General features: G+C 34.3%; 1 protein-coding gene across 1 annotated transcript in view; it reads right to left on the reverse strand.

Annotated features, from left to right (window-relative positions):
* Positions 1-26,961, reverse strand: part of LOC117339002 (allantoicase-like) — a 48,647-nt gene that overhangs the window by 14,553 nt on the left and 7,133 nt on the right. Inside the window, exons 6-10 of the mRNA XM_033900367.1 lie at positions 22,720-22,818; positions 22,395-22,474; positions 20,413-20,533; positions 17,614-17,684; positions 311-445 (exon numbers count right to left, since the gene is read on the reverse strand). Of these exons, the coding sequence (XP_033756258.1) occupies positions 311-445; positions 17,614-17,684; positions 20,413-20,533; positions 22,395-22,474; positions 22,720-22,818 (506 nt within the window). The remainder of the gene's footprint in view (positions 1-310; positions 446-17,613; positions 17,685-20,412; positions 20,534-22,394; positions 22,475-22,719; positions 22,819-26,961) is intronic.

A 26,961-nucleotide genomic window follows, 5' to 3' on the forward strand; every position in this document is an offset into this window, starting at 1 on the left:
ACATAATAAAATGTACCACTTTGAAGGACAGCACCGATCTAATAATAAATCAATATTAATCAGTATTTAACTAAAAACTTGATTTACTTTAAATTTGTTCTTAGAGAAAACCTACACGGTTGGACTGGTGCCATAAATAACCTTTTGTCTGATAGGGGAATCGAACCCCTGTCATGATCACTTATAAGAGAAAGACAAGTGCATTAATTAAATACCACTGCTCTACCAAACCTGACCCATAGATGACTTAGGTCTATATTACTGAATACAAGAGACAAAGGCCTTCAATTACAGTGTAGTATATACATACATGTCGTTTGGTCTCCCAGCCATCTGCCATTGTCTCTGCACGACCAGGCTGGATCAAATTTCGTGCATGACCAAAATGACTATCACTATAACCAATACACAATCCACCATTCTCCATGGCAACTAAATCTGTCAACTGAAACATATATACATATAAAATATTAATTCATATCTCAATATCATCAAAGACATGTCACAAGTATCAAGTCCATTTTCTATTATTTCTATAATTGTATTTAATATCTTTTAATGTCCTATAATAAATCACCAAATCATTTTCTTATGTTCACACATATCTGTATTATAAATGTTTTAAACATGTATAACAGATTGGAGAGTTGGACAGCCCTATATATACCATATCGAAAGCTCTCTGCAGATATTCCGACAGTGTATGCATGATATCACTTTGAAAACTATGGAATCTTTGAGTCACAATTTAGTAACTACTATACATGTAGGTGGTTGCTACATCATCTCATGCATTTACTCTGAAATGGGGCAGCTTATATTATGTTAGAAAATTGTGGCTTTGTGAGCAGAAAATACAATAAAACAACATTTTCATTTGATAGATTCGGACATTATGAAATTGAAGTTGATGTCGATAATGAGAATATAGCAACTGGTTGTAATATCTGAGCAGAGATATATCTAAATTTACTCTATGTATAATCCATATATTATTTGCTGTTACTTATAATTCACATACCTATAATGTTGTAATACTCTCTTCCCAATGAATTCCTTATATAGAGATGGCATATATATCTTACATATTCCATGTCAATGAAATCCTTATTTTGGTTTGTTTGGTTTGTTTTTGTTTAACGTCCTATTAACAGCCAGGGTCATTTAAGGACGTGCCAGGTTTTGGAGGTGGAGGAAAGCCGGAGTACCTGGAGAAAAACCACCGGCCTACAGTCAGTACCTGGCAAATGCCCCATTTATGTTTTGAACTCGCAACCCAGAGGTGGAGGGCTAGTGTTAAAGTGTCGGGACACCTTAACCACTCGGTCACCGTGGCCCTAAAATAAATGTGCGTCGGCCAGGAACTCCTTATACATTGTATAGAGATATACCATGTCAATGAACTCCATATATAGAGATATACCAAGTCAATGAACTCGTTATATAGAGATATATACCAAGTCAATGAACTCCTTATATAGAGATATACCATGTCAATGAACTCCTTATATAGAGATATACCATGTCAATAAACTCCTTATATAGAGATATACCATGTCAATGAACTCCTTATATAGAGATATATCATGTCAATGAACCCTTTATATAGAGATATACCATGTCAATGAACTCCTTATATAGAGATATACCATGTCAATAAACTCCTTATATAGAGATATATACCATGTCAATGAACTCCTTATATAGAGATATACCATGTCAATAAACTTCTTATATAGAGATATATACCAAGTCAATGAAATCCTTATATAGAGATATACCATGTCAATGAACTCCTTATATAGAGATATACTAAGTCAATAAACTCCTTATATAGAGATATATACCATGTCAATAAACTTCTTATATAGAGATATATACCAAGTCAATGAACTCCTTATATAGAGATATACCATGTCAATGAACTCCTTATATAGAGATATATACCAAGTCAATGAACTCCTTATATAGAGATATATACCATGTCAACGAATTGTTTATATAGAGATATATACCAAGTCAATGAACTCCTTATATAGAGATTTCTACCACAATACCCTGTGTTATTCAACTCTCAGACCATCAGTTAATCATTACAGCTGTTGATTAACAATCTGTTTATACCACACGTGGTATAAACTCTGTTCGCATTTCCATTGGCTAACACGGTGAACTTTGACCCAAGCTGCAATTGTTATTGACGTCAACAATAATCTAATGACGTCACATCATCGGGTCCCGGACGTCACCGGTACACTTTATTTGCATACGCGAAATTATACTTGGCCACGTTTCCCTTTGATTCAAGCCGATATTATTGTGGTAGAAACAGGTCACACGACTCGAAATTGTTGGATATGGAATTTATTTCACACTCGTAAGTTATTTTTTAAAAGTTGCAAAAAACACTCGCTAAAGCTCGTGTCTTTTGTAACTTTTAAAAAATAACTTACTCGTGTGAAATAAATTCCATATCCAACAACCACTCGTTGTGTAACCTCTATATATACCATGTCAATGAACTCCTTATATAGAGATATACCATGTCAATGAACTCCTTATATAGAGATATACCATGTCAATGAACTCCTTATATAGAGATATACCATGTCAATGAACTCCTGTTACTCATCACAAGCAAGGTCAGCAAACATTACAAATTATTCAAAATAATTGTATGACATGGCCATGCCATTGGAAAGCCATTACAGCATAAGCTATCAACTTTTCTATAATGAGTATTTTGAACTTTTCTCAGTGCTAATGTTACCTTGTCAGGGTTAGGTGGACTGAATTGAAGTAATCCTAATAAGTGTTCCAACATATAGTTCTGTATCTAAGTATGCAAAATAGTATGAAGGAACAACACAGATAAACATCTTTATAATAAAAAATAAATTAAAACGTCAAAATTTTGTTCTAAGATATGTACCTGAGGGATGTACATACAATATGTAACATAATGATTCTTTTCCAGATGTACTGCAGCACAAATCATCAAGAATCTACATACTTCATGAAGTCGTTGTAATTTTTACCTAATGGTATATATCTAGGATGCAGTGACCTTTTCTATGTATACAATCTACAAACTATCGTCCTAAGATGTTCGCCTATACAAATTATGGAGAACTACATTTGTATATAGTATCAATGGAGACTCCTTGTGGGATGTCACTGTTCATGTGTAAAGATAACAAGGCACATAGTACGGACCCAACCTTGATATAGACTTAATGAGCTCAATGTACCTACATAACTATACCTCGTAAATAATATATCTGTGACAAGTACAGGAACAATACAGCTGAGCTTTCTGGTGTCAATTTAGGTTCAGTGGAAAATCTAATTAATTGTATACCGACTATTGTTAACATCATTAGCAATGCCAGCCAACAGTATTAGTCTAATTATTACATCATGTAACGAGTGCTGTAGTACGTAATTCATTACTGGATATATGTCTGCGTCAGACAGCCAGGAAGACAATTACAATTAATTTACGTAATACCATTTTCATCCTGCAATAAACAAAAGGGGCAAACACATTAACTTGGATTTGAAGTAGAAAATGGGCTTATTGCAGTGTAATGAAGGAGCATATATTATAGTGTTTTCAAATTAACATACATGTACATGCATGGGTGAAATTATTACTAGACAATGACTTATTATATATAGGACAAATGATATGGTACAGGCAATTTAATATTTCAAAATCTGATAACTCAAAGATCTTGTTTAACCTGAATGGAAAGTTCAGTTCCTAGAGTGAAACTATACATGCAAAACATACTCGGTTACCACAATTAGGGGGGGTTTTTTTCCAAAGGGTTTTTTTAAATTGCCCCTTTTTTTCCTTTTCCCCTTTTAAAAAACCTTTTTTTTGTTTCAGGGGTTAAAAAAGGGGAATTTTTTTTTGAAAATTTTGAAAAAGGAAAAATTTTTTCCTTTTTTTAAAAGTGGTTCCCCAAAAACAATTCAAAAAAAAGTTTTTCTGTTTTTTTTTTTTTTTTTTTTTTTTTTTTTTTTTTTTTTTTTTTTTTTTTTTTTTTTTTTTTTTTTTTTTTCCCCCCCCCCCCCCCCCCCCCCCCCCCCCCCCCCCCCCAAAATTTTTAAGGGGGGGGCCCCCCCCAAAATTTTTTTAAAAACCAACCAATAAAATCCTTTTAAAATTTAAAAAAAAAAGTATACAATAATTGGTTTTTTGTTTATCCTGGGGAATTTTCAAAAATATTTTAAAAAATGTTTTTTAAAGTTTTGTTTGGAGCCCCCTTGGTTACTTTTTAAAAAGTCGTTTTTAATGGGCCCCTTTGGTATATTTTTTGGTGGGGCCCCTTTTTTGTAAAAAATTTTTTAAAAAAATTTGGGGTTTTTTTAAAGGGGTTGGTTTTTTTAGGGGCTTTGTTTATATTATTTCGGGAGATTTTGTGGATTTTGTCCTTGTATTGGTTTTGTCGGCCTTTTTGAAAGGCCCCCTTTTTGAAATTAACTTTTTGGTCTGAATTTTTTTAAATTACTGTGGGAAAGGGAAACCTTGGGTTTTGGTTTTCTTTGGTTGTGGAAAATTTTTTAATTGTTTTAAAGGCCCTTGGGGTTTTAACTTTTTTTAGAATTGGGTTTAGTCTTTTTTGACTTTTTTGGGACTGTTTTTGTAATTTTTATGGTTTTGGTCGGGTTTTGGGAAAGGGGAAGAAAAATTCTTTTAAATTTGGTTTTATTCCGGGTTGGGCAAAACTTAATTTGGGTTTGGTGGGGGGGGGGGGGGCGGTGTTTGAAGGACTTGTTTTTTTTAAAATTAACCTTTTTGAAATCTGGGGGGTTTATAGGGTTTGCTTATTTTTGGAAAAAGGATAGGGTTTTAAAATTTAAACTTGTGTTTTGAAAACTGGGGGGTTTTTTTCCCTAGGGGCAAAATTATTTTTTGAAAACCTTTGGTTTTTAAACCCCCTTTTTTTTTAAATTCTTTTGTTTTTTTTTTTAAAAATTTTTTAAAAAAACAAGGTTTAGGGGTTTTGCTTTGTTTTTGTATATTGTGTACGTTTACATTTTTTGTTGTTTTTTGGGTACTGTGTTTTTATATTGAAATTTTGGGTTTTTTTTTTTAGTATGGGTTTTTGGGTAGTATTTGTTTTTGAAATTTAATATGTTTTTGTGGTTTTTTGTTTTAGAACGTGGGGTTTTAGTTTTGTGTTTGGTACTGTGTGTTGTGTTTTGTGGGGGCAGTCTGTGTGTTGTATCTTTTGTGTTGTATTTTGTGTGTTTGGGTTTTGGGGTGTATCAGTTGTTTTGTGTAGTATTTGTTGTTTTTAAGTGGGAGTTGTTGTGGTTGTGGGGGTTGTTTTGTGGTGTTTTTGGGTATTGGGGGGTTTAAAGTATTGTTTTGTTTTTTATTTTCTGTGTGTTGTGTATGTGGGGTTGTGGGTATGGTGTTGTAGTAAGGGGTTTTTTGGTCTATTTTTTTTGTATTTTCTGGGTTTTGTAGTATTGGGGGTTTTAATTTTTGTGTTTAGTACTGTGTGTTTTTTTTTGTGTTTTTTGAGTTTAATTTTGTTGTAGTACTTTTTGGGGGTTTAGTTATGTTTTGTGGTTACATTTTGTTGTAGTATTGGGTGTTTGTAGTACTTTTTTTTGTTTGTGCCTTTATTGTTGTAGAAATTTGTGTTTTTGAGTACTTTGTTTTGGGTTATTTATGTGTGTTGTTTTATTTTTGTGTTTTTTAGAAAGGGTTTTGGTTTTTAGTATTTTTGTTTTTTAGCCCTTTTTGGGGTTGTAGTACTGTGTTTTTTTAATTTATTTTGGGTGTGTTTTTTTGGCTTTTTTTGTAGTTTGTTTTTTGAAAGTAATTTTGGTTGTAGTAGGGTTGTGTGTAGTTTGGGTTTTTTGTTTTTACTGTTTTTTGTGGTTTTTTTGTTTGTTTGTTTTCCCAAATTGTTGTGTATTGGTGTTTTGGGTTTTTTATTTTGTTTTTTAAAGTATTTTTGGGTTTGTCTTTTTTTGGGGTTTTGGGGTATTTGGTTTTGTTTTTTGGTTGCACTTTGTGTTTTTAATTTGGGGTTTTTGTGGGTTATTTTGTTTTTTGTATCTGGTTTTGTTTTATTTTTTGGGGGGTTTGTATACTTGGGTTGGGTTTTTTTTTTTTTGTTTTTTTGTTACTTTTGTTTTTTGTATTTTGGGGGGTGTTGAGTACGGGGTGTTTTTATCTTTTGTGTGTTGTTTTTTAGAACTTTTTTGTGTGTGTTGGTTTATTTACTTGGGTTTTTGTCTGGGTTTGTGGGGATTGGGGTTGGTAGTACTGTTTTTTTTGGGGATTGTGGGTTTTTTAGTATTGGGTTGTTGTATTGGGGTGTTGTAGGGGGGGGTTTGTTGTAGTACTTTTTTGGTTTTTATTCTGTGTTTTATTTAAGTTTGTGTTTTTTATTGTGTGTTGAAAGCCGGGTTTTGGTTATACGTTTTGGGGAACTTGTTTTTTAGTACTTGTGTTTTTTTTTGTGTGTTGTATTTTACTATGTGTTTGGAAAACTTTTTGCCTTTTTGTTTGGTATTTAATTTTGTTTTTGATTTACTTTTGTTTTGTAGTAATTGGGTTTAGTATTTGGGTTTGTTGTAGAAAAAATTGGGTTTTTTTTGTTGTATTTTTGGGTGTGTTGTAAGTTGTTTTGTATTTATTTGGGGTTTTAGTATTTTTTTGGTTTTTGTAGTATTTGTTGGTTTGTAGTATTGTGTTTTTTTAATTTACTGGGTGTTGTAGTATTGTGTTTTTGTTTTATTTGTGTTTTTGTGTCCGGTGTTTTTATTTTAAGGGGGTTTTTTGAAAGTAGGGTTTTGGGGGGTTGTTTTTTGTGTTTTTCTGTTTTTTGTAAGCTATTTTTTGAAAAGTACTGTGTGTTGTAGATTGTGTGTTTTAGTACTTTTTGTTGTAGTATTGTGTGTTGTAGTTGTGTGTTTTTTTAGTTTTTTTTGGTAGGGGGTGTTTGGGGGGTATTTACTTGTGGGGGTATTTCCCTTGGGGGGTTGTGGGCATGTGTGTTGTTTTTTGGGGTTGTAGAAATTGTGTGTTTGAGTACTTGTGTTGTAGTACTGTGTGTTGTAGTATTGTTTTGAAACTTTTTGTGTTGTAGTACTGTTTTTGAAAGTATTGGGTGTGTTTTTGGGGTTTTTTGTGTTTAGGTTAAGTGGGTTTTTTGTTTTTGTGTGTTGTAGTATTGTGTGTTGTAGTACTGTGTGTTGTAGAAATTTTTGGGTGTTTTTTGTTTTGTTGTAGTTTTTGGGTGTGGTTTTTGGTACTTTGTGTTGAAAGAGGGGTTGGGTGTTGGTAGTATTGTTTTTGGGATTTACTGTTTGTTTATTTATTGTTGTGTTTGTATTTATTTGGGGGGTGTTGGGGGATTTACTATGTGTTTATACTGTGTTGTTGTAGAGGTGTGTTTAGAACTGTGGGTTTTTAGTAATTTGTTTTTTGTAGATTGTGTGTTGCAGTTTTATTTTTTTTTTTTTACTGGGGTGTTGTAGTACTGTGTTTTTTTAGTATTTGGGGTTTTTGTATTATTTTTGGTGTTTGTATTTTTTGTTGTGTACTTTTGTGTTTTTTAGTGTTTTGTGTGTTTTGTATTTTTGTGTTTTTGTATGTGTTGTTATATTGGGGTTTGTATTTTACTGTGTGTTGTCTATTTGTTTTTTGTGGGTATTTGTGTTTTGTCTATTGTTTTTTTGTGTACTTTTGTTTTTGTAGTATTGTGTGAGTTTTTTTTGTGGTTGGGGTTGTATTTGTGTTTTGTGTATTAAATTGTGTGTTTGTAGTACTGTGTTTTGTAGTCCTGGTTTTTAAAGTTTTGTGTGTTTAGTAGGGTGTGTTGGGTAGTTTTTGGGTTGCATTTACTTGTTTTTGGGAGTTTTTGTGGGGAGTACGGGGGTTTTTGGTACTTGTTTTTTGTTTTTAGTGGGGGTTTTTTTAAAGTATTTTGTGGTGGTAGTATTTGGGGTTTGTGGGCTGTTTTTTTAGTATTGGGGGTGTAGTATTTTTTGTGTTGTTTTTATTGGGGGTTTTTTTGGTTTGGGGTTGTTTGGAAAGTCTGGTGTTTTATTTACGGGTTGGGGTTGTATTTTTTCCTGTGGGTTGTAACGGGTTGGTGTTTTTTGTTTTTAACGTGTTTGGAAATTGTTTTGTAGTACGGTGTTTCTTGCTTTTTTTTTAAATCGTTTTTTTTAATTTTTGGGGGTGTTGTTTTTTTTTGGTGTTTTTTGGTCTTGTGTGTTTTTGTATTTTTTTATTTGTGTTGCTTTCCTTGTTTTTGTGGGAAAATTGTTTTTGGGTATTGGTTTTGTGTTTGGGGTTTTTTTGTGGGGTTTTATTTAGGGGTGTGTTGAAAGAAATTTTGTGTTTCCGTTGTTTTGGGGGAAGAAATTGGTGTGGGGTATTTTTCTGGGGTGTTGGGGTAACTGTGGGGGTATTTTACAGGGGGGGGTTTGGGGGAAAAGGGGTTTAGGGGTTGTTTAGAAAGGTGTTTTGGTATTGTGGGGGGTTTTATGTGTTTTTGTAAGTGTGTGTTTTTTAGTATTTGTGTTTTTTAGTACTGTTTTTTGTGAAATTGGGGTTTTTTGGTAGTCTTTGTGTTTTTAGTATTTTTGGGGTTGTTGTGGGGGGTTGTGTACTTTTTTTGGTTGGTAGTTTTGTTTTGGGGTATTTGTTTTTAATTTAACTGTGTTTTTTGTTTTTTTTGCTGTTTTTAGATTTGTTTTGTAGTACGGGGTGTGTTTAGTCGTTTTTTTACCGGGTGTTTTGTAGAAATTTGTGTTGTAGTTAGGGGTTTGTATTTATTATTTTTTTTGTAGTACGTGTGTTGAAAGATTTATTTTGGGGGGGGGTTTTTTAGTCTTTTTGTGTTTTTTAAGTACTGTTTTTGTTTTTGAAATTTCGTGTTTGTTTACTGTGTTTTTAGTTTTGGGGAAAGTACAGTGTTTTTGGGCCTTTTGTGTTTGTAATTGTTTTGGTATTTTTTTATTGTTGATATTTGTGTTTTTAAGAAAAAAACCTTTGTGTTGTTTTACGGGTTTGTTTCAGTGTGTTGTAGTCTTGTGTTTTTAGTACTTGTGTTTGAAAGTACTTTTGGGGTTTTGTACAATTTTTTTTTTTAAATTACTTTTTGTTTTTAGGGGTTTGGGAAAGTATTTGTGGGGTTTTGATTTCGTGTGTTTTAGTGTTGTTTTTTGTTGAAACGTTTTTTGTTTTGGGGGAAAAGTATTTGGTGTTGTGTTTTGTGGGGTTGTATACTTTGTTTTTGTAGTAGGGTTTTTTGTAGTATTTGGGGTGTTTCTTTTTATTTTTGTTGTAGAAACTTTTGGTTGTGTTTGGTGTGTTGTGGTACGTTGTTTGTATATTGTGTGTTTTTTGTTTTGTGTGTTTTTTGGGAATTGTGTTTTGGGTTGTTGGTGTTGTGGGTTACTGTGTGAAAGAAAATTGGGTTTTTGGGGTTGTACATTTGTTGTGGTATTTATTTTGGGGTTTTTACAAATTTGTGTGTTTTTGTATTATGTGTTGTATATTTTTTATTGTTTTTTGGATGTGTGTGTATTTATGTTTTGGGTTATGTGTGGGGGTAGAAAGGTGTTTTTATATTTGTTTTTGTTTTTTATTACGGGGTTTTTAGAAGGGGTGTTTTTAAACTTTTTGTTTAGTACTTTGTGTTGTATTTTTTTGTTTTGGGAAGTCCCCTTGTTGTTTTTAGTTTTGTTTTTTGCATTTTTACTGTGTGTTAAAGTACTTTTGTTTTTTACTTTTTATGTTTATTATTGTTTGTGTTTTTTTACTGTTTTGTTTTTGTGTTGTAGGTTTTAGTATTTTTGTGGGGGTGATTGGGTTTTGTTGTTATTGTGTTTGTATTTAATTGTGTGTTGTAGTTTTGGTTGTTTGTAGTCCTTTTTTGTTTGATTTACTGGTTTTTGGTGCTGTGTTTTGGTATTTCTGTGGGGTTTGTAGAACTGGTGTTTTGTATTATTTTTTTGTTTTTTAGTAGGTGGGTTTGTTTTGGGGTTTTTGTAGTGCTGTGTTTGTAAAAAAGGGTGGTTTTTTTGGTTTTTATTTTGGTGTTTTTAGTACTTTGTGGTTTATTGTGGGGTTGTAAGTATTATGTGTTTGGTACGTTTGTTTTTTTAAGTACTTTTTGTGTTGTAGTCTAATTTTGGGGTTGAGTATTGTTTTGGTGTATAGTGTTTAGTAGGGGTGGTGTTTGTTTTGAAAGGTAGGGTTTGTTTGTTTTTTTACTGTTTGTTGTATTTTGGGTTTTTGTAGGAAGGGGGTGTTTTTGAAATTTTTTTGGGGAGTATTGTTTTGTTGTATTTTGGGGTGTTGAATTTAACTGTGTTTTTTAATTTTACTGTGGGGTTTGTATATTTTGTTTATTTATTTGGTTTGTATTTAACTGTGTTTTTTTTATTTATTTAAGTTTGGTTGTGGAAAATTTTTGTGTTGTGGTTTTTGGGGGTTGTAGAAATTTTTGGGGTTTTTTTTTTATTTTTGTTGTATACTTGTGTTTGTAGTATTGGGGTGTTTGGGGCTTGTTTTTTGGAATTGGGGGGTTGTGTTGTTTTGGTGTGGTTTTGTTGTAGAAACTTTGGTTTGTTTTGTAGTGCTGTTTTGGGGTGGTTTTTAGGGTGGTTGGGGTGTTATGGTTTTTGGTACTGTGTGTTGTAGTACAGTGTGTTGTAGTACTATGTTTTTTTATTTTTTGTTGTTGTATTTACGGGTGTGTTTATTTTTAAATTTTGGGGGTTTTTGTAGTACATGTGTTTGTATTTCTTGTTGTATTTTGGGGGGGGTTTGAGTACTTTTGGGGGTTGTGTGCTGGGTTTGGGTTTATAGTTTTAACTGTGTTTTTATTTTGTGTGTTTTTTGTACTTGTTTTGTTATGGTGTTTTAGTACTGTGTGTTGTAGAAATTTTTTTGTGTTTGAAATTTGGGGGTTGTATTTGTGTGTTTTTAGTTCTTTTGGGGTTGTATTTTGTTTTTTTTTAAAACTGGGTTGTAGTCTGTGTTGTAGTATTTTGGGTTTTTTGAAAGTACTGTTGTTTGTAGGTTAACTATGTTTTTGTGTATTTTTGGGTTTTTAGGGGTGTTTTGGGGTAGTACTTTGTTGTTGTGTTTTGTTTTTGTATTTTGTGTTTGAGTATTGTTTTGTAGTAGTGTGTTGTAGTTTGGTGTTTGGGACTGTGTTGTGTTTGTTTTTTTGTTTATTTTAATGTGTGTTTTTAGTCCCTGTGTTTTTTAGACTTTTGTTTTTTGTATCTTGTGTGTTTTTTAGTATTGTGTTGTAGTTGTGTTTTTTTTTACTTGTTTTGTATTTTGGTGGTTTTTGTTTTCCTGGTGTTTTCCCAAGTACTGTTTTTGTTTTTAATTTTGGTGTTGTATTTTCCCTGTTTTTTGTAGTTTTTTTTGTGTTGTAGTACAGTGTGTTGTATTTTTTTATTGGGGTTTTGGGTTTTTGCTTTGTTTTTTTATTTTCTATTTTTGTTGTAGTACGTTTTTTAAAGTGCTTGTTTTGTATTTTACTTTTTGTTGTAGAATGTGTGTTGTATTTTTCCTTTGTGTTTGCTGGTTGGGGGTTGTATATTTTTGGTGTTGGGTTTACTTGGTTTTTTTTTAGTTTTTTGGTGGTCTTATGTTGGTTTTAATGTGTGGGTATTTGTGTTTTTGTATTTAAGGGTTTTTTGTAGTTTTTCCTTTTTTAAAAATCTGGGGTTTTGAAATTTTGTGTTTTGTAGTATTTGTGGTTTTTGGTGTTGTAGACTGTGTGTTGTTTTTATTTTGTGTTTTTTACGGTGTTTGGATTTGTGGGGTTGTATTATTGTGTGTTGAGAAATTTGTTTTTGTAGTTGTGTTTTTGTAGTACGTGTTTTTTGTATTGTGGGTTGAGTGCTGTGTTTGTAATTTTACTTTGGGTTGTTTTCTGGGGGTTGTGATTGTTGTTTTTATTTCTGTGTTTTGTTTGTACTTGTGTTTTTTAGTATTTTGGGGTGTGTAAGTTGTGTGTTTGTTTACTGTTGTTTTTGGGTTTATTTGGGGTGTTTGTATTTATTTGTTTTTGTTGTAGAAATTTTGTGTTTTTTTTAGTTTGTTTTTTGTAGAAACTGTTTGTTGTGGAATTTTTTTGGGTTGTAGTATTTTTATTGTTTTTTGTATTTTTTTGGGGTTTTGGTTTTAGTACTGTTGTTGTATTTAACTTTTTGTTGTATTTTACTTTTTATTTTTGTTTTGAAAGTATTGTGTGGTTTTTTAAATTGGGGGTTGTAGTTGGGGTGTTTAAAAATTTTCCCGTGTGTTTTTGTTTTTGGGGTGTTGTATTTGTGTTGTTTTATTGTTTTTGGAATTTGGGGGTTTTGTTGTAGTATTGGGGTTTTTTAGTCTTTTGGTTGTGTTTTGTGGTTTTTGTTATTGGGTTGTTTTAGTATTTTTGGTGTTGAAAGTTTGGGGGGTTTTTGGGTTGGGTTGTAGTTTTTTGTGGGTTAGTTCTTTTGGGGTTTGTATATTTGTTTTGTGTCTAGGTTTTTTAAAAAGTTTTGTGTTTTGTATTTTATTTTTTTTGGTTGTAGTCCTGTGTGTTTTAGAAACATTTTTTGTAGTACTGGGGGTTTGTATTTACTTTGTTTTTTAGTTTTGTGGGTTGTATTTAACTTTTTTGGTTGTAGGGGTTGTTGTTGTAGTATTTGTTTGTTTTTGGATGTGTTTGTGGTTTTTTTCTTTTTTGGGTTTTGGGGGGGGGGGGGTTTTGGGTTGGGGTTGAAAGAAATTGTGTGTTGAAATATTGTTTTCCCCCCGTGTTTGTGTGTTGGGGGTTCGGGGTTTTGTTGTATTTAACTTTGTTTTTGTAGTTTTTTGTTTTTTGGATTATTGTGTTTTGAAATTTTGGGTGTTGTAGTACTGTGTGGGGGTATTTCCTGGTGTTTGGTAGTTTTCTTGTTTTGTTTTTACTTTGTTTTGAGTACTTGGTTTTGAAATTTGTTTGTAATTTTGGGTTGTGGGCCTGTGTGGTGTAGGGGTTTTTGTTGTATTTTAACTGTTTTTTTTGGGACTGTGTGTTGTAGAAATATGGGGTTTTTAGTATTGGTTGTGTTTGTGTTTGGGTTTTGATGGGGGGTTGTTGTACTGGGGTGTTTTTTGTGGTTTGTGTTTTTTAAGTACTTTGGTTGTAGTTTTGTTTGTTTGTATTTGTGTGTTGTATTACTGGTGTTTTTTAATTTTATTTTGTGTATTTTTTTACTGGTGTTGAGTTCTGTGTGTTGTAGTTTTTGGTGTTTAGGGGTTTTTGTTTGTTTTGTTTGTGTGTTTATTTTACTTTTGGGTTTTTAGTCCCGTTTTGTTGTTTTAGGGTGTGTTGTAGACTTTGTGTTTTTTTAGTACGGTGGTTTTTTTAGTATTTTTTGTGGTTTTTTAGTACTGTGGTTTTTTATTGGTGGGGTTTTGTAGTATAGGGGTTTTTAGTATTTGTTTTTGTTTTTTATTTAACTGGGGGTTTTTGTATTTACTGTGTTTTTGTAGTACTGGGTTTGTGTACGTTTTGTTTTTTAGTCTTTTGGGGGTTGTATTTTACTGTGTGTTGTGTGGGGTTTTTGTATTTCTGTGTGTTGAGTAGGGGGTTTGTTGTATTTTTGGGGGTTTTTGTTGTAGTAGGGGTTTTGTTGTATTACTGTTTTTTGTAGTGGGGGGTGTTGTAGAAATTTGGTTTTTTTAGTACTGTTTTTTTTTATAGGGGTGTTTTGTTTTTTGTTGTTGTGTTTTTTTGTTTTGTGTTTTTGGTTGTGTTTTAGGGGGGGTTGTAGTACTGTGGGGGTGTCTGTTGTTTTTTGTGGGAAATTTGTGTGTTGTATTTTGTGTTGTAGTAAATTTTGGGTTGTAGTATTTTTTGGGGGGGTTGTGGGGGTTTGTTTTTGTTTTTAAAAATTTTGAGGGGTTGTTTTGGTTTTGGTTTTTTGGGGTTTTATTGTGTTTTTAGTACTTGGGTTGTAGTAGGGGTTGAGTTTTGTGTTTGTTTTTTATTTTTTTATGGGTGTGTTGTAGACTGTTTTTTTTTAACCTTTGTTTTGGGTTAAGTGGGTGTTTTTTATTCTTTTGTTGTGGGACTTGTTGTAGACTTTTTTGTTGTAGGTTTTTTGTGTTGTTTTTTTTGTTTTAGGGGGTGTGTTTTTGTGTATTGGTGGTTTTTCCTATTTTTTTTGTTAGTCTGTGGGTTGGGGTTGTGTTTAGTGTTTGGGGGGTGGAAATTTATTGTTTTTATTTTTGTAGTACGGGTTGTTTTTGGGGTGAAATTTTGTTTTTTTACTGTTTTTTGAGGCTTTTGTTGTGGGTATGTTGTTTTTAGTATGTGGGTTTAGTATTTTTGTTTTGGGCACTTTTTGCTGGGTGTTGTAGTACTTGTGTTTTTGTACTTTGTTTTGGGTATTTACGTGGGGTTTGGAGTACTTTTGGGTGTTGTAAGGGGGCCCTTTTGTTTTGTGTGTTGTTTTTTGGGTGTTTGTGTACTGTTGTTGGTACCTTTGTTGTTACTTTTTGTTTTTTTAGTTGCTGTTTTGTTTTTGTCCTTTTTTGTTTTTTTGTAGTTTCTGTTCTGTTTTGTATTTATTTTGGGTGTTGAAAGGGGGGGTTGTATTTACTGTGTTTTTTGGGATTTGTTGTTTTTTAGTACGGGTGTTTTTTTAATTTGGGTTTTTTTAAAATTTGTTTTTGGTTTTTGGTTTTTGCTTGTGTTTTGGGTTTTTATTTGTTTTGTAGTCGGTGTTTTTTTTATATTGTTTTTTTGTGTTTTTTAAAAAACTTTTTTTTTTTTGGGTTTTGTAGTATTTGTGTGTTTTAGTACTTTGTTTTTGGGAGTACTTTTGGTTTTTTTTATCTTTGTGTCTTTTTTTGTTTTGTATCTGTTTTTTTTGTGTCTTTTGTTGTGACTTTTGTGTTTTGGTTTCTGTTTGTGTCCTTTGTTTGTGGGACTGGTTTGAAAATTTTTTGTTTTTTGTGTTTTGGGGGTGTTAGTTTGTGTTGGTTTTTGGGGGTGTGCGGGGTTGTCTTATGTGTGTTTTAACTTTTGTTTTTTTGTAGTTTTTTGTGTTAATTATTTTTTGTGGTTTGTGTATTGTTTTGTGTATTTTGGGTGTTGTATATTTTTGTGTTTTGCTCGGGTTTGTTGTATTTTACGTGTTTTTGGGGGTTTTTCCCCGGGGTTTTTTAGAAAATTGGGGGGGGGCGTAATTTTTAGGGTTGTGGGAGGGGTTGGTGTTTTTGGGATTGTTTTTGTTGTATTTATTTGTGTGTTTTTAGTTTTGGGGGTTTTTAGAAAAGTTTTTTTGTGTTTTTTTTGTTTATTGGGGTGTGTTTTTTTGGTTTGTGTTTTGGTTTTATTCTTTTGGGGTTTGGGGTAGGGGGTGGTTGTAGTACTTGGGGGTTGTTTAATTGTGGGGGTTTGTGTTGGGTGTTTTAGTTTGTGTTTTGGTTTGGTTGTGTGTTTTGTAGTATTTGTTTTTGTTTAGAATGTTGGGGTTGTATTTTCTTTTTGTTGAAATTTCTGGGTGTTGTTTTGTTTTGGTTTTTAATTTTTGTGATTTTTGTAAATTTGTGTGTTTTTTAAGGTTTGTGTTTTTAAGTCTGTGTGTTGTTACTTTGTTTTTTGGTTGGTCCCTGTGGGGTTGTAGTATTGTGGGGTTTGTGTTCCCTGTGTTTTTTAGGGGGTTGTTTTTTTGGTAGTCTTTTTGGTTTTTTGGGTTTACCCCCTGTGTTGTTGTGTTTTTTGGGGTTTTGGTGTCCTTTGTGTTGTGTTTGTTTTTGTGTTGTCCTTTGGTTTTTGGTAGTATTGGTGTTTTGGTTTGGTTGTTTTTGTAGGGGGGGCTGTGTGTTGTAGTTTTTTGTTTTGTGTTGTGTTTTGGGGGTCGTGTGTTTTTTGTCGTTGTGTGTTGTCGTTTTGTGGGCTGTGTTTTTGTGTTTTGTTTTTTTTCTTTTGTTGGTGTGTTTGGGTGTCTGGAGGGTTTTGGGCGGGGGGGGTTTTTTTTTTATTGTTGTTTTTTGGTGTTGTGGGTTTTGGGTTGTTGTAGTTTTTGGGGTTGCTGTTTTAACTTTTGGGGTTGTGGTTTTGTGTGTTGTAGTACTGTGTGTTGTAGTATTTGTGTGTTTTTTTTTGTGTTTTTTTTTTAGTATTGGGGTTTAGTACTGTGTTTTTTTGGCATTTAACTGGTTTTCCCAGTTTTTTGTTGATGAAAGTATTGTGTTGTGTCCTGTTTTTTTTTGGGTTTCTGTGTTTTGTGGATTGTGGGGTTTTATTTAATGTGGGTTTTTAAGTATTGGTGTGTGTTTGGGTGTTGTAGATTTTTGGTGGGGTAGTTTGTGTTTTTTAGTCCCTTTGTGGGGGGTTGTTTAGTTTTGTGATTTTAGTTTGTTTTTGGTATTTACTGTTTTTTGTAGTTCTTTTTTTGTTTTAGTATTGTGTGTTGTAGTATTGTGTGTTGTAGTATTGTGTGTTGTAGTGCTGTGTTGTAGTACTGTATGTTGTAGTACTGTGCGCTGTAGTACTGTGTGTTGTAGCATTGTGTGATGTAGTATTGTGTTGTAGTACTGTGTGTTGTAGTATTGTGTGTTGTAGTATTGTGTGTTGTAGTATTGTGTTGTAGTACTGTGTGTTGTAGTACTGTGTGTTGTAGTACTGTGTGTTGTACTATTGTGTGTTGTAGTATTGTGTGTCGTAGTACTGTGTGTTGTAGTACTATATGTTGTAGTACTGTATTGTAGTATAGTGTGTTGTAGTACTATATTACTATATGTTGTAGTATTGCGTTGTAGTACTGTGTGTTGTAGTACTGTGTGTTGTAGTACTGTGTGTTGTAGTACTTGTGTTGTAGTACTGTGTGTTGTAGTACTGTGTGTTGTAGTACTGTGTGTTGTAGTACTGTGTGTTGTAGTATTGTGTGTTGTAGTATTGTGTGTTGTAGTATTGTGTGTTGTAGTGCTGTGTTGTAGTACTGTATGTTGTAGTACTGTGCGCTGTAGTACTGTGTGTTGTAGCATTGTGTGATGTAGTATTGTGTTGTAGTACTGTGTGTTGTAGTATTGTGTGTTGTAGTATTGTGTGTTGTAGTACTGTGTTGTAGTACTTGTGTGTTGTAGTACTGTGTGTTGTAGTACTGTGTGTTGTACTATTGTGTGTTGTAGTATTGTGTGTCGTAGTACTGTGTGTTGTAGTACTGTGTGTTGTAGTACTGTATTGTAGTATAGTGTGTTGTAGTACTATATTACTATATGTTGTAGTATTGCGTTGTAGTACTGTGTGTTGTAGTACTGTGTGTTGTAGTACTGTGTGTTGTAGTACTGTGTGTTGTAGTACTGTGTGTTGTAGTACTGTGTGTTGTAGTACTGTGTGTTGTAGTATTGTGTGTTGTAGTACTGTGTGTTGTAGTACTGTGTGTTGTAGTACTGTGTGTTGTAGTATTGTGTGTTGTAGTACTGTGTGTTGTAGTATTGAGTGTTGTAGGATGGTTGTTCCAGTACCATGTGCAATGTAGAACTGTGTGTTGTACAATGTACAGTAGTACTGAATGTGTTATTTAGAATAAATGATATATTCTGTGTCATGTTAATTGACATACTTGATTGTGGGGAACAGAACTCCAGTCCCTCTTGGCACGTCCATATACTCGCAGCCTAGCTATACCACCATCTGAAATATGATATAATTTTGTATAAAAACTTAAAACTTAAAAAATTAATTGTCATGAATAAACCCAGCGTAAAATTGGGTATTTTCCATGGAGTTCTTCTAAAGAAAACAAGAGGCCCAGGGGCCTTAACGGTCATCTGACTCTAAATTAAAACCCTTATATTATTGTAGTATGCATTCTCTGTAGCAAGTATATAGTGGCACTGTTGGCCATGGTGTCCATCTTGGATATCTGACCGACCCAATAAATAATAACACTTGGTCTGGACCATCTAAGGATCATTTCTGGTAAGTTAGAGCTGAATCCCACCGGTGGAATTTGAGAAGAAGTTTGAAATAGGTGTTGTTCAGGAAAACCATGATTGCGCAATCATGTTACAAAATGGCCGTCATTGCTGCCATGCCAAAGTTTTTACATGGCCGAAAAAATAACAACACTTTGTTGGCACTCCTTCCTTAACATCCTCACCAATTTCGAGCTCAATGGCACCAGTGGAACTGGAGAAGAAGTTTAAAATGTGTTTTTTAAGATGGCGGATATGGCGGCCATCTTGCATTTCAGACCAATCTAAAAAATAACAACACTTGGTCGGGATCATCTCAGGAACATTTCAGGCAAGTTTCAGCCCAACAGCACTGGTGGAATTTGAGAAGAAGTTTAAAATGTGTTTTTGAAGATGGTGGTTATGGTGGCCATCTTGGATTTCGGACCGACCCGAAAAATAACATCACTTGGTCGGGATCATATCAGGATCATTTCAGGCAAGTTTCAGCTCTATAGCACTGGTTGAGCCAGAGAAGAAGTTTAAAATGTGTTTTCAAAATGGCGGCTATGGGGGCCATCTTGGATTTCAGACCGACCCGAAAAATAACAACACTTGGTCGGCATCATATCAGGATCATTTCAGGCAAGTTTCAGCTCAATAGCACTGCTGGAACTTGAGAAGAAGTTTAAAATGTGTTTTTCAAGATGGCGGCTATGGCGGCCATCTTGGATTTCGGACCGACCCGAAAAATAACAACACTTGGTCACGATCATATCAGGATCATTTCAGGCAAGTTTCAGCTCAATAGCACTGTTGAAACCTGAGAAGAAGTTTAAAATGTGTTTTCGAAATGGCAGCTATGGCGGCCATCTTGGATTTCGGACCGACCCGAAAAATAACAACACTTGGTCGGGATCATATCAGGATCATTTCAGGCAAGTTTCAGCTCAATAGCACTGGTGGAACTTGAGAAGAAGTTTAAAATGTGTTTTTCAAGATGGCGGCTATGGCGGCCATCTTGGATTTAGGACCGACCCGAAAAATAACAACACCTGGTCGGGATCATCTCAGGATCATTTCTGGCAAGTTTCAGCCCAACAGCACTGGTGGAACTTGAGAAGAAGTTTAAAATAAGTTTTTCAAGATGGCGGCTATGGCGGCCATCTTGGATTTCGGACCGACCCGAAAAATAACAACACTTGGTCGGGATCATATCAGGATCATTTCAGGCCAGTTTCAGCTCAATAGCACTGGTGGAACTTGAGAAGAAGTTTAAAATGTGTTTTTCAAGATGGCGGCTATGGCGGCCATCTTGGATTTCGGACCGACCCGAAAAATAACAACACTTGGTCGGGATCATCTCAGGATCATTTCAGGCAAGTTTCAGCTCAAAAGCACTGGTGGAACTTGAGAAGAAGTTTAAAATGTGTTTTTCAAGATGGCGGCTATGGCGGCCATCTTGGATTTTGGACCGACCCGAAAAATAACAACACTTGGTCGGGATCATCTCAGGATCATTTCTGGCAAGTTTCAGCCCAACAGCACTGGTGGAACTTGAGAAGAAGTTTAAAATGTGTTTTCAAAATGGCGGCTATGGCGGCCATCTTGGATTTCGGACTGACCCGAAAAATAACAACACTTGGTCAGGACCATCTCAGGATCATTTCAGGCAAGTTTCAGCTTAATCCCACTGGTGGAACTTGAGAAGAAGATTGAAATGTGAAAAGTTTACGCACGGCGCACGACGCACAACGCACGGCGCACGACGACGGACGAAGCATGATGACTATAGGTCATCCTGACCCTTCGGGTCAGATGACCTAAAAACAATAACAACCTTCAAATGTCAAACTCAAAAGATGGCTGCCTGTTAGCCATTTTGTCTTCCTGATCAGACTTAAAATTGAATAGGCACAACTACCAGAGTATGTTGAAAGGGGAATCTTTGATCTACCACCAGGTTTCAAAAACATCCTTCCAGTATTTCTCAAGATTAAGCAATATCAAACATTCATCCTCAAAATCCATGATGGCCACCTATCAGCCATTTTTTTATCAGTTCCAAAATCAAAGGAGCACAACCACAAAATTTGAGAAAGATTCATCGAGTACTTCTCAAGAGATAGTGACAACAAATTTTCAATCTCATAATCCAAGATGGCTGTCTGTCAGCCATTTTGTTTTCTGATCAGTTCCAAGATCAATGCACTATATATAAGCATCAGTTTGACAGACCATTGAACCAAATGTTGTCAGTAAAGCAGAAGATGCTAACTATTCCTGAGTAAGGTTATATTCTCTTTACAATTCTTTTTAGAATTCTTCATGTAAATCTATATTTTTCTTTATATTTTGCCATTGTTTCATGAATTTTGAGTTTTGATTACTGTTTTGTTATATGTTGGTTTTATGTTTGCTCAGAAGATATTTATCTGTAACTATAACAGGTTCCTCAGATTTACCTGGAAACATGTTGACTCTTAGATGGGTCCATCGTGACCTATTGTAAATTTCAAAGTAATTATGGCATGATGTCAGGTAGCCTGGTTGGAGAGGTGTTTTGGTCAAAATCTCTGTCCAGTCCTATTAAAACAACACAATGAAAAAGTCACACTGGAAAGATGTTCATCTTTATTGTTACAACAAACGCTACACCATGACTAACTTGGAGGATAACAATATTATTTACTGTTTAAACCTAGAACTATCATCAGGGTGACTGATACACCTCACTCCTCTATCCACCCTGATCCATTACCAATCCCAACCCAAACACATTAACAAGATTGTGTGTACAGACACAGGAAAAGGGGCATATGTTTTGAAAGAAATAAGTTAACATTTACATACATGTATTAGATAGGATAGCTAATCACCATCATACCAGGCCCAATGTTACTGCTGTTTTTAGCCCCAGTATTCACTAAGAGGAAGCCTTAAGTATGTTTGAAACCCCTTGGATGGGCATAATATGTATTGGTGGTTATAGTTTTCCTCAAAATAAAGGTTTTGGGATAACTAGGCTACAATATCGCATTTTATTGTATGGTTATCAACTCCCTTCTGTTCCTGCAACACTATATGGGAATCCACAATTACACCCTCAACTACTCAGTGGAATGGGAGGTAACTCTTACATGCTTCATTCACAGAGAAAGATGCAAGAGTTGCTTCCCTTCATTTACATGCCCAATAATACTAAGAAAATTATGGATGTTAATAAAATAGAGACCATCACAGGAGCTGCTTTTTGAAATAATTCCTTCAGGTGGGTAAATAGAATCTGTAACTGGTTATTATATACATGAAATCTATTGACATGCATAGGAAACCATAAACATTTGGTTCGTATAAATTTTAATTTCTAACCAATCTTGACCTAATTAACACTGAACAAAGATTTACCTAATTATGTGTGGATTCAAATCTAAGATTGCCTCAATATTTACTGTATAAAATGACATTTGATTTCCTTTATGTGCTTCTCAATATTTTGTTGATCATGGATTTGAGTGTTTAAAATTATGGCTATCGGATTTCAACTAGTGTCTAAAATAACGAAAATTGGACTATATAACCACATGACTTAATTCACCTTTCAACAACTTTTTATATCAGTTTTGTATCAGTTTTATATCAACAACTTTAAAAAACCTTTTTATCTATGACTGTCCTACAGTAGCCAAACTAAATTACAAATTTGTTCAAGGCAGAATCAAAGTAGTAGTCTGAATGATATACATACCTTAGGTATCATTTCCAAAATAATACGAAATAATATAATGTTCAACAGAATTTAAGTTTAATCCAATTTACAATTGCCATTGTTTCTGAATTGATAACCTTAGTGTCAGCAACTTATTTCTCAATATAAAAAGTTCATCATGCATGATTACGAGAAATATTAGCAAACTTTTTGCTACAAACCACATGTCAGTTTTTAGAGAAAAACAAAAAAACCTTATTTTCATAAAAAAAGTATTTATCTAATAAAATCATAACATATTAAGACAACTGTAAAATTGCAAAAAAAAAAAGTCTTGTGATTTAATGTAAAGGAGATATGGGCAGAGTTTAGCTGGCTGTCAAAGGCTTTTGCGAACAGCTGCACGTGTTGTGCATGGATAAATTTAACAATGATATAATTTTGAAGAGAGATCACACAGATAAAATATTTGTATCCGATTTTTAGAAAGCTATTATTGTTAAAAGAAAATATTGTAAATATAAGTATTAACCTTTTATTTTGTTTAGTTTATGAGATCATAAAATCCATTGGAACAGGCATGAGATAAATGGTTCATAAACGCGAAAGCAATTTACTTCATGCTCCGTTGGATTCATGATATACTGAACTAGAAAGAGGGTTAATATTTACATAAACTTTAAAGCAATAGCTGCCAACGAGAATATAACTTGCACCCCTGACCTATATTAAGTATACCTCTGATTTCAGTCTAGTTATGTCTGTAATTTCTTGTACAGTGGCTTCTGTTCCCATGTCACTAAGTCTGTCAGGGAGACCTGAAAATATTGTGTATCATTGTCACTTCATATCACATCACATGGCCATCAGTATATGACTTCTATTTTTAGAATTGTACTTTAGATCTGAACTTGCATTTAAATTTCTCATTGTTCACATACAGTAACACCACTGATACATTAATGTCCACAGTGAGGTACATTACAGACCATACTTAATTTGAGAAAAGATACCTATATTTCTGAGGCGATTTAATCTTAATTCTGTAATTACACTGACTAACCTTGATCCAGATTAGCACCTTGTATGGAAACTCGAGGGCTGTAGTTCCCTGTAAAGTAGGATGTGTCAAAATCTACCCCATATATACAGCCAGGAACACCTGAAAATAGGAGGTACATGTATACGTACATTTGTAAACTCATTCAATTATCACCATAAATACAAAGAAGAACACATAAACTAGTACCATAGCAATGCCATGGAAACAGACACGACACATTATTTAGGACATAGTAACATATTATCACCATGGATACAGGCGGAACACATGTCCTAGTAGCCCGAGTTTTCTCTGGCCCTGACACCTGTCACTAGATATACATGTAACAACATCACTATGGATACAGGCAGAACACAAGTTCTATAGTAGCCCGAGTTTTCTCTGGCCCTGACACCTGTCACTAGATATACTGTACATGTAACAACATCACTATGGATACAGGCAGAACACAAGTTCTATAGTAGCCCGAGTTTTCTCTGGCCCTGACACCATACAGTTTATCTAGTGTAGGGCCAGAGTGCACTACTAGATATAACATCACCATCGATACAGGCAGAACACATCAATTACATGTTATACATGTTCAAGTAACAACATCATCACTATGGATCCTGTTTTTTGTGTCTTAATTAGATATAATATTATAGGTGAAGGTTAGAAAATGTTACATTATCTTGTCCACCAACTTCTTTATATAATATAAGACTCTTTCATATGTGTATATGTAGGATAGGGATATTCCACCCGAGGGGTCACAAAATGTGGTGAAACCCGAGGCTTGCCGAGGGTTTTACCACATTTTGTGATCCCGAGGGTGGATTATCCCTATCCTACATACACACATAATGAAAGAGTCTTTTTCTCTCATATCATTACCGAATTTCTGGCGAAAGTGTCCCTCAGCCATCCATTTTCTTCAATTTTTTTAATTTCTTCATTTGACGTTTTTACTAAATATACTTGTGATATTCTGAAAGATCATACCCTATTTTGGCAAACTATGTTTGAACACAAATTTCATTCATTTTGTGGTTAAGTGATGAACGAATGAACTATTCGCCGATAAAAATTACCGTAACTTGACCGACTTTTACTTGGCCGTGATCAAATTGTCAACATCCGAGAAAAAGAAGTTCTATCAACAATACTGAAAGCCAACGCTGAAATGAGTTTTCCAACTTCACATATAATTTGATTTGCACCTCGACATATTTAATCATTTCACAGAACACACTGTACTTTTAAATGTCAAGTCAAATTTTTTTTTATAAAATACTACGTCACTGCATGACGTCACGACTGTCATTGGAATTCCATTCATAGTTCAAGGATATTGAGAGTGATGTCGATCTCGATCGCCATGGCGCGGCGATGTTTCGTGGCTGGTAATTTTAAATTCATTGTGATTTTGGCAACTTCGTGTGTGAACCAGCGATCAGTGACTCTATACGAGTATTCGATCTTTTCTGTGACATAGGATTATATGTGTTTAACCGGTTGTCTTGATGGAATGACAAAGGTAGGTCAGTCGATAGGCTAACGATGATCATATTGAAAGGCTAGGATGGCAGTTAGTTTTCATGGTTACTCTACACAAATATAGACTCTGAGTTACAATTGAAATAAATATTTTTATATGAACATCGAGGGGTGTCATTTTTACCGAATGTTCGTTCATTTAAGAGCCTTTTTACCGAATGTTCGTTCATTTAAGAGCCAATTCCCAACTTCCAAATACACAGGTTACTGAGTAGGCCTAACAGTTACTGACAGTACAGTACAGTAGAGTAAACAAATTCCAGGGCCCCCTGCTGACGCAAACGGAACCAATTCATAGGTTGTGACGTATGACATTTTCTTTTTTATATTTTTTTATGTATGGCTTTTATTTTACTTCCTGTCATTGCCAGGTGATTGTGTGTGTGTGTGTGTACATGTTTTTAATGACAAATGACAAATCTGTCGGGTAGGCAAGTCTGTATTGTACTGTAGCTGTTACAACAGGCCTGTAGGCGTAGTCTAACTGTTTGTTACAGTAACGGAGTTATATGTTCGCTCAGATGAAATGTCTAATCGTTTAACCGTGTAGCCCTATTGATTTACTGCTGATATGATATATATTTATCTAAGAATGTATGTATTTTTATAGTTAAGTCCAACGTTTCAAAACCGACACCGACGAAAAGGACTGTCGGATGTGAACACAAGCAGACGACGTTGTAAGAGTTGTCCCCCTTGAACGCAGATTAATCCGCGCGCGTGAAATGCTATGTAAGATAGATTTATCTTACATAGCTATCTTACATGGGCAAACTCTATCCAACATGGCGAGATATGAGAGAAATTGGCCTTCTTCAAGAGTCAACTATTAACTATAGTTAGGCTGTTCTGTCTAATGTGATTTCATCACCGTATAAACAACAGCCAATCGCTACCCTAATTCCTGATCATGATACATATGTGCAAATGAATTTGAAGTCTAGTTGCTGTAGTCATAATCTGATTAAACCCTAGGTCCTCACTCTCACTCCGTTACATGAACATCTAACAACATCCCAAAGCAGGGATCACGTTCTGATGACTTGTGTGATATGTGTATTTCAGTGCGAATTGTCAATTTATCGATGTCATCGAAGCAAACCATTTCATCACAACATGCATCTGAATGAAACCTATGGAACGCCATAGCTGCCTTATGTGGTAACTTGTATTATATGATGTATTCGCTTCATTATATGCAGTGATTATTTCATTTTATGAAGTGATTGCTTCATTATATGAAGTGATGGTTTCATTATATGAAGTGATGGTTTCATTATATGAAGTGATGGTTTCATTATATGAGGTGATTATTTCATTATATGAGGTGATTATTTCATTATATGAAGTGATGGTTCATTATATGAAGTGATGGTTTCATTATATGAAATGATGGTTTCATTACATGAAGTGATTATTGCATTATATGAAGTGATGGTTTCATTATATGAAGTGATTATTTCATTATATGGAGTGGTCGTTTCGTTATGATGACCAAATATCTTTATGACTAACTTTTAGATTTATAATACAGAAATAAAACCGGTAGAAATATCCGTACGCTTTTAATTCCGTAAATCTTTTTGTAAATAATTGCACACACACACACAAACCGTCTTTTTCTTAAAAAAATACTTGGAAATTAAACATTTTTTAATTGTAGTTTTGTGTACGTAAGTCCGTAAAGTGAATCTAAATGAAACAAGATGCCCATAGGGTCGGTATCGCTCACCTGGTTGGATTTGACCCAATGTCAAAATAATGTTTATGTTCAGTTCGCTTTCTTTGTAAATCTCAAAAAATGCTATATATATATGGTTATAGTGTGGGGATCCCAACTGCTTTAAAGAAATAATGAAGTCCAGACTCTCTAAGGTCTGAAAGATCTCAAGAATTGTTTTTAGAACATGCATTCATCACTTTATGACTAGTAGAGATTTAGATGAATAACGTTTATTTCCCCAATTGGACCCCGCCCCTTTGGCCCCTTAGGGTTCAGAGTCACCATTTATGCAAAATCTGTTCCCCCTTCCCCGAAGGATGCTTCTGACCAAATTGGGTTCAAATCCATTTATAACTTGATGACTAGTAGCGATTTGAAACAAACGTTGACGGACGGACGACGGACGGACGCCGCGCTATGACAAGCTCACCGGACCTTCGGTCCAGGTGAGCTAAAAATGTGCAAGAAATGTGAGCGTGTTAACTCGCAAAGATGCTTGAAACAGTGATGCTGTGGGTACAAGTGTACGTGACCTATATTCCTTGTTGGTTCCCTAGGTAAGTGTCAATTAAAGACTGTTTTGTTAAGGTATTCCAGATATGATTGGGTATTAACACGCAATAACAATTTTGTAATCATTTTGCATAGTCAGAACACGTGTTAAGGTGAAATATTGAGTTAAGTTAAGCTAGATCGTGTGAGGAGCAGGGAGGCCTACCCGCGCTACCCGAGAGGTAAGTTGTGCCTAAGTTTCTAGTTTAACACTTTCCACGAACACTTTATACTTTTATTTGCTAAAATAGGGAACCAATGAGGAATATAGGTCACGTACACTTGTACCCACAGCATCGTCACCCTTAACACGCTCACATTTCTTGCACATTTTTTTCATTTAGATTCACTTTACGGACTTATTAAGTAGACAAAATTACAATTAAAAAAAATTTAATTTCCAAGTATTTTTTTAAAGAAAAAGACGG

The sequence above is a fragment of the Pecten maximus genome, chromosome 12, assembly GCF_902652985.1.
Source record: "Pecten maximus chromosome 12, xPecMax1.1, whole genome shotgun sequence".
Classification (NCBI taxonomy): domain Eukaryota; kingdom Metazoa; phylum Mollusca; class Bivalvia; order Pectinida; family Pectinidae; genus Pecten; species Pecten maximus.